A 12,107-nucleotide genomic window follows, 5' to 3' on the forward strand; every position below is an offset into this window, starting at 1 on the left:
CTCTTGAAATTGAAACATCCCAACTTTATTTGCAAGAAGTTTGAGGACAATTCGGCACACTTCTCTCTACATACAAGAGTAAAAAAGGCTAAATGAACATTGTAAGAAATTGAGAATAAACAGAGCTTTTACTTTTATTCCTCAGTTTGATACTTTATTTTCATTGTTGTTGGTAACGTGACAACACATGATCACAACAGGAACCATGTTTGTTTGATTGTGTGTGTGAACATACCAGATTTGGTATGGGGATGTCTACTACCAAAATATTTACATTTTGGTATAATATTTTGGATTTGAATGGGTATAACTAGCTAACTCTGGTCCAAAGTGATGCAACCGGATGCAACGCCAGTCCCTTCCTTTACAAGCAAAGTAACACTGCATATATTCCCATTTCCAAAACAAAAGGTGGACCAGCGCAGAGTGAGATTGTCCTAGGAAAGGGTAGCGGCTACATTAGTGGCATAGCTGAGCTCTCAATATGAGAAAGCTGACACACTGGACTTGTCTTTCTTTAATATTGTTCATCATAAAAACTGATTCAGTCACTTTTTACAGTTTCTTCTTTATTTTCAAACTTGATTTGTTCTCCTTCTCTTCCTCGTCCTCTTCAGGAGAGTGGTATGTAAGAGGGGGTGGCTGGCTAGGTCGGCGTCAGCAGCTTCCTCTGTCATGACAACTGTCCCAGGATTCTATGCTGGTTCACATTAGTCCTTCTCTGGTACCAGCTTCAGCACTTTGCCAATAGCAATGGTTTTGCCTGAAAAGGGAGGCAATTACATAGTTATAAAAATCTTTAGTATTCCATTTGGCAATAGTTCTCATATATCAAGTAGAAGCTTCTTCATATTCATGAATAGAAACAATAAATGGGGAAAAACAATATCACAGGAACAGACACACACACACTCTACCTTCATCTCGTAGGGTGAACCTCCCCATCTGTGGGAAGTCTTTGAAGGTCTCGAGGCAGATGGTTCCGGCACACCGAAGCCGGGCGATGCACACCTGGTCCTGTTTGACAAAGCGAGGTCGCGTCTTGCTCTTCTCACCTGTCTTCTTGTCCACAAGACAGATTAAGGCCTGATGAGAGAATTTAATTAAATACAGGTTTATTTACTAATAAGCATTAATTCACTCACTGACAGAGAAAATACCTGTGGTTGGCAAACTATAAATGGATAGAGACCCGGTCAGGTTTGGATATGTAAACAAGCTAATGTAACTTAGTAACTCACTGTGATTTGTACTTCTTCAATACAGGTGTGGATGTGTAGGACTGCGTTGTAACCTGGGCAGATTATGGATTTATGCTCAATGATGACGATCTAAAAACAAAGTAAAAAAACAGCAGAGAAATTAGCACAGGTGCAAGTACTGGAGTTTACATATCTAGTCAGCTCAATCTAGCATTAAGGTTGGGTAGGTTATTTTGTAACTGTAATCCATTAGGGTTACCTGTCCAAAATTGTAATCAGTAATGTAACTTTTGGATTACCCAAGCTCAGTAACATAGTCTGATTACTTTCAGTTACTTTTGGATTACATTTCCCTTAAGAGGCATTAGAAGACAAAAATAATCCATCGAACACATTTGGTGTGTCATCAGTAGATTAGCGTTTTACGTAATGCATCTTCTTCTGGAGGCAGCTCTGCAGAGTGGTCACCAGCTGGCACAGCCAAAAAGTCATAAAATATGTTTTTAAACCAGTGGCGGTTGGTGCCATTTAAGATTAGGGGGGGACACTTTTTTTTATGAGCATGGCCTTATTTCTATTACAGCATATTGGATGACTGTCATTCATATTCCATTCACCCAGCTCAATGTAACATCGATAGGTTAAGGCTACTACATGATAGTCAAATTTTCCCTATACCCATCATGAGGTTGCTACAACATAACCTACAAATTAAAGTATATATATAACATATCGAGAGACATATATATAACATGTCGAGAGACAAATTAGAGTAATCAAGGTGACAGACAGTGACATAGTCAATACCGCCTTGCACAGTCTTGCGTGGATCTAGCTGATCTAGGGTATAATCATTAGTCCAAACTGTTGCCAAAACAAGAGTTAATATTGGACAAATTCAGGTAAGTCTATCCCCATTTCATTTAGTTTGCTTCCATATACTAAATATTTTTTCAACAGAATCGGCAACATGAATACACCCCTGATGATTCGCACACAAAGTTCACGTTCATAGCAGCCACATACAAACAGCATCATCACGTTGCTTGTTGTATAATTCCTTTTCGCACTCACTCTCCTACTTTCACATTTTCCCTTCGCTTGTGGACTTCAGTGCACAACACAACATCTGTCTGTGATCAGGCAACAAAAAAATAAACTCTCCAAGCCAAACCTTCATACCATAACCGTTAACCGATGCACACAGCATACAGTTGAAGTCGGAATTTTACATACACCATAGCCAAATACATTTAAACTAAATTTTTCACAATTCCTGACATTTAATCCTAGTAAAGATTCTCTGTCTTAGGCAGTTAGGATCATCCCTTTATTTTAAGAATGTGAAATGTCAGAATAATAGTTAATAATAATTTATTTCAGCTTTATTTATTTCGTCACATTCCCAGTGGGTCAGAAGTTTACATACACTCAATTAGTATTTGGTAGCATTGCCTTTAAATTGTTTAACTTGGGTCAAACATTTTGGGTGGCCTTCCACAAGCTTCCCACAATAAGTTGGGTGAATTTTGGCCCATTCCTCCTGACAGAGCTGATGTAACTGAGTCAGGTTTGTAGGCCTCCTTGCTCGGACATGCTTTTTCAGTTCTGCCCCCAAATTGTCTTTGGAATTGAGGTCAGGGCTTTGTGATGGCCACTCCAATACATTGACTTTGTTGTCCTTAAGCCATTTTGCCACAACTTTGGAAGTATGCATTGTCCATTTGGAAGACCCATTTGCAACCAAGCTTTAACTTCCTCACTGATGTCTTGAGATGTTGCTTCAATATATCCACATAATTTTCTTTCCTCATGATGCCATCTATTTTGTGAAGTGCACCAGTCCCTCCTGCAGCAAAGCACCCCCACAACATGATGCTGCCACCCTCGTGCTTCACGGTTGGGATGGTGTTCTTCGGCATGCAAGCATCCCCCTTTTTCCTCCAAACATAACGATGGTCATTATGGCCAAACAGTTCTATTTTTGTTTCATCAGACCAGAGGACATCTCTCCAAAAAGTACGATCTTTGTCCCCATGTGCAGTTGCAAACCGTAGTCTGTCATTTTTATGGCGGTTTTGGAGCAGTGGCTTCTTCCTTGCTGAGTGGCCTTTCAGGTTATGTCAATATAGGACTCGTTTTACTGTGGATATAGATACTTTTGTACCTGTTTCCTCCAGCATCTTCACAGGGTCCTTTGCTGTTGTTCTGGGATTGATTTGCACTTTTCGCACCAAAATACGTTCATCTCTAGGAGACAGAACGCGTCTCATTCCTGAGCGTTATGACGGCTGCGTGGTCCCATGGTGTTTATACTTGCATTTTATTGTTTGTACAGATGAACATGGTACCTTCAGGCATTTTGAAATTGCTCCCAAGGATGAACCAGACTTGTGGAGGTCTACAATTTGTTTCTGAGGTTTTGGCTGATTTCTTTTGATTTTCCCATGATGTCAAGCGAAGAGGCACTGAGATGGAAGGTAGGCCTTGAAATACATCCACAGGTACACCTCCAATTGACTCAAATGATGTCAGTTAGCCTATCAGAAGCTTCTAAAGCCATGACATTTTCTGGAATTTTCCAAGCTGTTTAAAGGCGCAGTCAACTTAAGGTATGTAAAATCACACTGGAATTGTGATACGGTGAATTATAAGTGTTTTAACGAGTTTTAATGACTCCAACCTAAGTGTATGTAAACTTCCGACTTCAACTGTGTATATATATATATATATATATATATATATATATATATACATACAATATATATATATATTTTTTTTAACAATTAAAACAAATAAGAAAGACCCAAGCAACTAATAATAACAACAACAACGCAAGCCTATACATACACTTTCCAGCTCATTCATTACTGCTGAAGTGCTTGTTGTAGCGCTTAGTGGAAATAAGAAGAACGCACATCTTATTGCTTATAAAAAAGTGGTGTGCTGCTATACAAAGTTGACAGTGCTGAGTAAGAACTTAAACATACACTCACTCATAAAAACAGCAGTTCTTTGCTGTATTCGTTGACAGTTTCTCTCTAGTCATGGTTTTAAACATTGTGAAATCTCACAGTATTAACTTTGCTGTAGCTTTCTTTTATGCGCGCTACGTTCCAGCAGACACGGTCATCTGAGCCATCCGATTGGCCAGCGGTACAGCTATAGTGCACTTGATTTGCTCTCTGGGCCCGCCGGAAAGGCAGAGTTTGTACCTTCAGACAAATGAAATGGTTCAAAATCGCAACAGTTCGCCTACCCGGGGCGCAGGGCAGCTGAATCGGGTGCACCTGGGTTTTTGGAAATCGACCAGTCGGTGACCACTGCTCTAAAAAGTTGTGGGCACACCCGCAGCTTAGAGGGAACTTTGGTCATAACGTATTTTTCCGCAAACATTCTTTCTGAATTCAAAAATAGTCCAATAAGTTATCACCTAGTTTTTCAAAAGTATCTGTAATCTGATTACAATATTTTTGTTGGTAACGTAACTGATTAGTTTGTTTTTTTTGTAATCAGATTACATGTAATCAGTTACTCCCCAACCCTGCCTAGTATCACTATCATTTAGCATTTCTATGATGCAGCGTATCTTCTTAAGATGATCCTAGACAATAATAATATATGCCATTTATATAGCAAACTCTTTTATCCAAAGCAACTTACAGTCATGCGTGCATACACTGTACATTGTACGTACGGGTGGTCCCGGGGATGGAACCCACTATACTGGCATTGCAAGTGCCATGCTCTACCAACCAAGCTACAGAGGACCTTAGACCTGTCCTAAGGAGCGTAGGCTACCTGGGCATCAAAGGTGCGTCCGGAGTGGCAGAGGTTCTCAGCGTTACAGAGGATGAAGCCAGGCAGAATCTCCTCTTCCTCGATGCCCTTCAGCCTTAGCTTCAGGTTCTCTCCAGGAACAGCTTCATCTGTCTCCACCTCATCAGACAGCAGGCTCAGCACCTCCACTGTGTGCTGGGGGTAGAGATAACACATCACATGTATCATAGTGCTATATATACAGTATATGTTATACATCAAGTATTATATTAGTATCCTTAAATCGCAAGATAAACTGCGTCTGGGAAGGGAAATATAAACATTAGAACCTGAAGTAACGCCTTTAACACAGGTGCGTACATGTTGGAGAATCCAAAACAGATGTGCATTTTAATGTCGGAAGTCTGGAGTCCCTTTCACAATTTACATTTTAATTATTTAGCAGAGGTTCTTCTGCACAGCATCTGCCAAATTAGTAAAAAGTAGATGTAAATTGTGAAAGGGGCTCCTGTACACTTGTGTAATGTATACTCTCCAGGACAGATGAATGACCTATGGAGAGCCTTACCCTGTTAGGCATCATGACCAGCTGCTGGGCTTTGGCAATGGAGCCAGACTCCAGCTTCCCCAGGATCACCGTGCCCATATCCTGAGCAAAGAGCACAACCAAGACCAGGTTAAAGGTTATGCTATCAGTTCAAGTCAGTGGCCTTGTGGTTAGTGTCCTCCCTGAGATTGGAAGGTTGTGAGTTCGATCCCTGGCCAAGTCATATAAAAGACTGTAAAAATGGGACCCGATCCGTCTCTGCTTTGCACTCAGCGAGATAGTTTCGGGGTAAGAACCTGCAATAGACCAGCATCCTGTCCAGGGGGTGTTGTACATCAAGCTGCCTCACACTACAGAAACAGGAGGCTCCTGTTCCTATGAGCCATTCCGGCTCCCACAAGGGTACTTCCTATCAGTTAAAGAAAATTGTATTATTACATTACATCCTCTGTTCCCGTTCTCATCCTCTGCTCCCATCTAAGAGGTGTTAATAATTTGGTGGGTGCTTATACTTGTCCTATTTCAAAATTGGATTTTTGTATACCCCAACTCCCCCTGAGACACCCTCAGAGAGTGGAGTCATGGCCAGGGTCTGCCATTAACAACAGTGACCCTGGAGCAATTAGGGTTAAGTGCCTTGCTCTAAGGCACATCAACAGATTGGTACTAAGGGTTAGGAAGGACACTGGAGTTTGCAAGATCACCTTGATATTGAATGAATGAATGAATGAAATTAAAACTAAAATGGAATCCAGCTGGGAGATTAAAATGGTTGTTAAAAATGCAGAAAGTTTTTGGTTCCTTTCCTTTTTATGCTACCACCTAAGATTCCATATCTTCAGTGTACTGGCACTAAGCTGTTGACCCCCTGTGCTACTGTACTGTAGTGAAGTTAGAACAGGCCCACTGCCAGCTAGTCTAACAATCTAACCATCCCCCAATTAACTGGACCGTAATTCCATTATATCAACTGAATAGAAGACCTAGTTAGAGCTCCTGGGTTTCATAACACCCTGCAGTGTGTATGTGTGTAGAAGACCTGCTGAGAAAGCTATACAATATCTTAATTCCATCACGTTCCCTGCCTTCTAACATGTTCCAAAACACACCCACACACTGATGAAACCGGTGCCAGAAAGCTAAATTGTCTTGTGGAGAAAATGGCTGTGCTCTGCAGTCCTTGGCTACAGTAGGGAGGACTTGGAAGGATACCCTGATGTTGGAAGGCCAGAGTGTGCGTGTGTGTGTGTGTGTGTGTGTGTGTGTGTGTGTGTGTGTGTGTGTGTGTGTGTGTGTGTGTGTGTGTGTGTGTGTGTGTGTGTGTGTGTGGTGTAGCAGCTGCACAGTCCTGCGTTATCGTTATCTTTTGGCAGTCATTTCATAAAACGTTGGCAAACTCTGAGATAATAATGGATTATTAATTACTACAGAATAAAATGGCCTGGCTTGATTCAAATTTATGCTAGCTATGCTGTTAAGTGCAATACAGAAGTAGAGATATGTAACTGGTATAACTCATGACAGCAGTTGCACTCACCTTGTATTTGTCTACGATGGGTAATCTGACGGGGCCGTCTATGATTCTGTTGAAGCTTGGCAGGCTGTCTAGGTGTGGGATGAATGGCAACCCCCTGGCAACGAAGAATAATTAGGACAATAAATTATTATATTTTCTAATACTATATATTATAGATTTTAAATTATTGTGGGAATAGAGAACTTTTATAGCTTCAGAAAAGTCAGCAGAGCTACATTGATTTGATGGACTGTTATGAAAATTAAGACTTGACAAGCAACCGTCACTCAGCACCCACAAAGCGATTGACTTTCATGTACTTTTGGCAGAGAACAGAACGGAGGTTGACTTACGTGTACCACGTGCACTCCTCTATGGGGTCCTTCAAGTTGGCTCCCGTTAGCCCAGAGCAAGGCATGAAGTAGATGTCCTTCTTTGGGTTGAAGCCCACCTTCTTCAGAAATGGCACTAATTTCTCTTTACATTCCTCATACCTGTAGTGGAGAGGGAGGAGGATGGGTTATTTTACTGCATTAAGTATCAATGTTACAATGTTGACTAATTGAGGAACACAATCTCTTTCCTATTCTATGACTGTCTGTCATAACCAGCCATGCAGCATGAGGGTCAATGAACACATTAGATTGGATACTGTAGATTCTGCATTTGGCTTTAAATATAAATATTGTTTCTCTCTACCAAGATGCATGTCTGTACATTGTACTGAGTCACCTTTCCAAGCTCCAGTTGACGGTGGGGTCATCCATCTTGTTGACGAGGATGATGAGGTGCTTGACTCCAGCCGTCTTGGCCAGCATGGCGTGCTCCCGCGTCTGGCCTCCCTTCTCAAAGCCTGTCTCAAACTCTCCTTTTCTGGCCGAGATCACCTGACCACAACATAGGGTTACGTTAGACTAGCATAGGGTGCAGAAGATACTGATAAACAACTAGGGTACACCATAATGTACTGTAAATACTGTCTGTCATTATCTACAGTGTCGTTTTCAAAACTAAAATGCATGTTAGAATCTACCCTCTCATTATACAGTAAGTCAGTCCTCTTCTTCTCATAAAAAATATATATTTATAAAAAAATGCAGTCCCTGTCAACTTGTCAAATCAAAGTTTACTGTGTACGCGACCAATAAACTATGATTTGATAATGGCAACTTTCCAACTACCTAACTAACAGGGACACATGGGTCTGTTTTGCCTTGACACAGCAGATATGAAAAGTGGACAATACAATACAATACAATACTCACAAGCACTGCCAAGTCAGCCTGTGATGCCCCACCAATCATGTTGGGGACAAAACTTTTGTGGCCGGGAGCATCCAGGATAGTAAAGTGCTTTTTCTCTGTTTCAAAGTAGGCTCTCCCCACCTCCACCGTCTTTCCCTTGTCTCTCTCCTCCTGGTTAGTGTCCAGGGCCCAGGACAGGTACCTAGGGAGCAGAAAAACAAATCTGAGTGCCTAAAATGTATGATTAAAAACAGGCTACCATATTTTCTCATGTCGTACCCAATATGAAAAAGTAATATGCAAACTTTTTCAGAATAATTTTTATTATTTTCAATCATACACATAACTGAATCTAGTCACAACAGAAGGTAAGCTCACCATGTTTCTCTGTTTTTTTCTTTTGCTTCTCTTTCATATTTCTCCAGGGTTCTTTTCTCCACCATACCTGTCAAATACCTACGATAAGAAAGAAAAACAGACATTGTCTGATCTGATAAATATAGGAGAACATTTTATTTTTAGGTAGCCATGGCATTAGTAGCAATGGTTATCATACTGTAGAAGAAAATGATAAGGCATCTTCAGTAACCTGAATGTAGGCACAGTTATTGATAACCATGTTATTACTCACATGATCTGTCCTCCAATAGTTGATTTACCAGCATCTGAAAAGAAAGAAAAATAATCCTCAATCCAAATGAATACACAGGCAATATCTAAGAGCCATTTCTCTGTGCCCAGGGAGAACAAACAATGTACGAAAGAAAACCATGAGGTAATAGTATACAATAGGGACGGACCCACATGACCGATGAACACCACATTGACATGCTCCTTCTTCGGGGCATTTGGTGGGAGCGGGATTACTTTTAGCACGGGCAACTCCTCCTCTTCTTCCTCCTCCATCATCTCCACTTCCTCCGTTCCCTGTGCCTCTTCACTGGAACCTCCCTCTCCTCCCAGGGCTCCCCCTCCTCCTGGTTCTCCTTCCCCGGGCTCCTCTTTCTGCTCCCACGTCTCTACCTCCACCACCACGTCTGCTTCTGTCCCTCCTCCGTTCTCCACCGGAGCTAAACGACACAAACGGCACTCGGTTACCACTGATGTAAACCATGAAACAATGCTCTTTTGTTTAAGGTAGTCCGCACAGCCAGCAGATTTCACAGGTGCATTATGGGTATATGAGATCGCTTGTGAACAGAAAGGAGAGTACCGGCACACTGTTCAGATGATCTCAGGGTTTTGATGGAGAATCTGGGAGCATCTAAACTGTGTGCTGGAGAGTACACTGATTGGCTGTTCTCTTCAAACAATGCTCTTTGACCTCACACAATATAACAATGAAATTGGCTTTGCAATAAATTGGCTATGCAATATTATTATTATTGCATAGTTGTTGTCACCTATGGCATGGATGTTCAATAAAAATATTTAATAGTGATATAGCGTTGCAGTGATAGCTAGCTAACCTTATATTGAACAAATTAAATGCATTATTTTAAGAAATTAAAGTGCATCTAGCACTGATGCAAATGTAGAAACCTGCTAATCAAATCAGTAGATTAGTGTGTCAAAAAACTCTTCCCATAGCAGCATAAAAACAAGGCCTGCACCTCCTTATCCATGAAATTAAACAACTGGCCGATCATGTACAATGCCTGTTCTCTTCTCAACGCTTGTCATTCACAATCACCATTGGAGAATAGTCATGATGATGACAACTGCTCGGAGAGGCATGCATGCAATACCACAGAAAACGTTGGCATCTTTGTTCTGAAATATAAACCCACAAGGTAACTTCACCAATCACTCAGAACTCCCTTCCCATCATGTCTTCTCTCTCTCTTGCAGGATGCAGTTTCAGCCAGGTGTCACACTAACAGATAAATCAGGCCAATGTAACCTGAGTAGATGTGCACAGCGGCAGTGTTCTCTTGCCAAATTGAAACACCTGACCTCAGCACATATACGGCTGGTCAACATAGTACATTTCTACAGAAACGTTCCCTGAAAATACAAGAACTGGACTGTGCCCCATTTGGTTATACCAGTCTAACAACATATTTTCTATCTGTTTCCACGTGATCCAGTGTACTAGTCTATTTTAAGCATAGGCTGTGATGTTGCATCATGCTATAGATGTGCATGTAGGGAGTGGGAGCCTGCAAACCTTCCCAGTTGGACCTTGTCATGTCTCCCAGAGCTGGCCTTCAGGCATAGGCTACCTCCTAGTGAACAGTAGGCCTGAAGAGATGTTTCAATTGAATGAATGAAAGGTAAACAATACTGACTGAAGGACATTTGTAATTGCTTCTGGAATGAGTTGGGTGGGAGTTGGCAAGGCAACCTTCTACAAGTAAAAAGACCTAAGGCCTTTAAAAAAAAAAAATGTGATACACACCTTCAACAAACAAATATGATACTGTCTGTGATTGTACAAACAATAACATTGTGTGAAGTACAATGCAGAGTGTGAAAAAATGAAGTAAAAGGAAGAAAGAACAGTTAATTACATAATAATATAGTAATAGACACAAAACATACCAACTGTTTCTAAAACCTCCATGCTGGCAACTGGCTCAGCACCTGTGAAGAGACAAGTTGTTGCATTCATCATTGGCATTAAATGGACATTGGAGCTTTTAGGAATCACCATATCAGATTCAGTATGGGTGATGGCTTAACAATAATTATAGCATCATGAGCAGTAGGCCCAGTTGTAAAATTTGCACCATCATGTCAAAGCTGTCACATTAGTGTTGAGCAATATCATAGCTACAACACTAGCCTGGTGAGCTTGCTAGCTACAAACTCAAGCTAGCTATCTATCTGGCTAACTTGGTTAACCCCTGGCAATAACAGCAGCTGTCAACATCTCGTTAATCCAACACTCCACCACAAGCACGCACTGACCTACCGTGACCGTCGGAATTTGAGATTTCCGTAGGGCTACTTTGAAGGAAAGTCGGCACAAACACCGCCGCGTCGACATTCGGGATAAATGGCTTGGCATTGACGTTGAGAGCGGCGAGAGCGGACTGGAGCCCCGCGGCAGCTCGGGCCTTAACATCCTCCTCCTGCTCCCACGAATCCGGTGCTGTGTCTCGCGGGTCCATGGCACAGTTAGCTAAGATAGCTAGCTAGCTTGACTGTGAATAATGCAGCTGGCTTGATCTCCGTTAGCTATGTTATCTTGCTACTTATTCAATACTTTGCGTTGCTTCACTGTGTCTTGTTTTGGGAGGCATATGGTGCGCCGGTGTCACGCACGGAGGCAAGACCGACGAGAGAGGGAGAGAGAGAGACGTGAACCTACAGTTCCAAAACTAACCGCTAGGAGGACTACTCGAGGGGGCGACCCCTGGAACTACAGAACAATGCATTCTGGAAGGTGGGGTTGAATATAAAGCTTTTCATCGTCCTCTCTTTTGACTCAGTATACCAGTAAATATGAACATTAATAACAGTATAATAATCAGAGCATGTGTACACATCATTTACTTTATTAAACAAATAATTTAAACAAGTTATATACAGTGCCTTTAGAAAGTATTCACACCCCTTGACCTTTTTCACATTTTGTTGTGTTCCAGCCTGAATTTAAAATAGACCAAATTGAGAATGTTTTTCTCCACTGGCCTACACACAATACCCCATAATGTCAAATGTCAAAGTGGATTTATGTTTATCGATTTTTTCTATTAATGAATTAAAAATGAAAAGTGGAAATGTCTTGAGTCAATAATTATTCAACCGAAGAGACAGTGTCATTAGATCATTTATTTTGGTACTGTCCATATGTAGCTTGTTTTTGGTCA

The 12,107-nt window shown here is 41.3% G+C and overlaps 1 protein-coding gene across 1 annotated transcript; it reads right to left on the bottom strand.

Moving 5' to 3' along the window:
- Positions 1-3: 3 nt before the first annotated feature.
- On the bottom strand, positions 4-11,621 carry LOC129828960 (eukaryotic peptide chain release factor GTP-binding subunit ERF3A-like). Its single transcript, XM_055890303.1, has 14 exons — positions 11,207-11,621; positions 10,834-10,875; positions 9,090-9,359; positions 8,921-8,954; positions 8,668-8,745; positions 8,311-8,491; positions 7,778-7,932; positions 7,399-7,539; positions 7,067-7,160; positions 5,551-5,631; positions 5,004-5,177; positions 1,242-1,331; positions 918-1,086; positions 4-763 (listed from the first exon to the last, which is right to left on the bottom strand). The coding sequence occupies exons 1-14, from the start codon at positions 11,403-11,405 to the stop codon at positions 711-713; spliced, it is 1,761 nt and encodes a 586-aa protein (XP_055746278.1). The 5' UTR covers positions 11,406-11,621; the 3' UTR covers positions 4-710.
- Positions 11,622-12,107: the final 486 nt, after the last annotated feature.

The sequence above is a fragment of the Salvelinus fontinalis genome, chromosome 30 (assembly GCF_029448725.1).
Source record: "Salvelinus fontinalis isolate EN_2023a chromosome 30, ASM2944872v1, whole genome shotgun sequence".
NCBI lineage: Eukaryota > Metazoa > Chordata > Actinopteri > Salmoniformes > Salmonidae > Salvelinus > Salvelinus fontinalis.

Excerpts from the sequence above, each read along its gene's own strand:
- LOC129828960 (XM_055890303.1), bottom strand. The coding sequence starts at position 11,405 with ATGGACCCGCGAGACACAGCACCGGATTCGTGGGAGCAGGAGGAGGAT. Across the intron at positions 10,876-11,206 it reads CTCAAATTCCGACGGTCACG|GTGCTGAGCCAGTTGCCAGC; the intron begins GTAGGTCAGTGC and ends GTCTCTTCACAG. Across the intron at positions 8,746-8,920 it reads ACTATTGGAGGACAGATCAT|GTATTTGACAGGTATGGTGG; the intron begins GTGAGTAATAAC and ends TTCTTATCGTAG.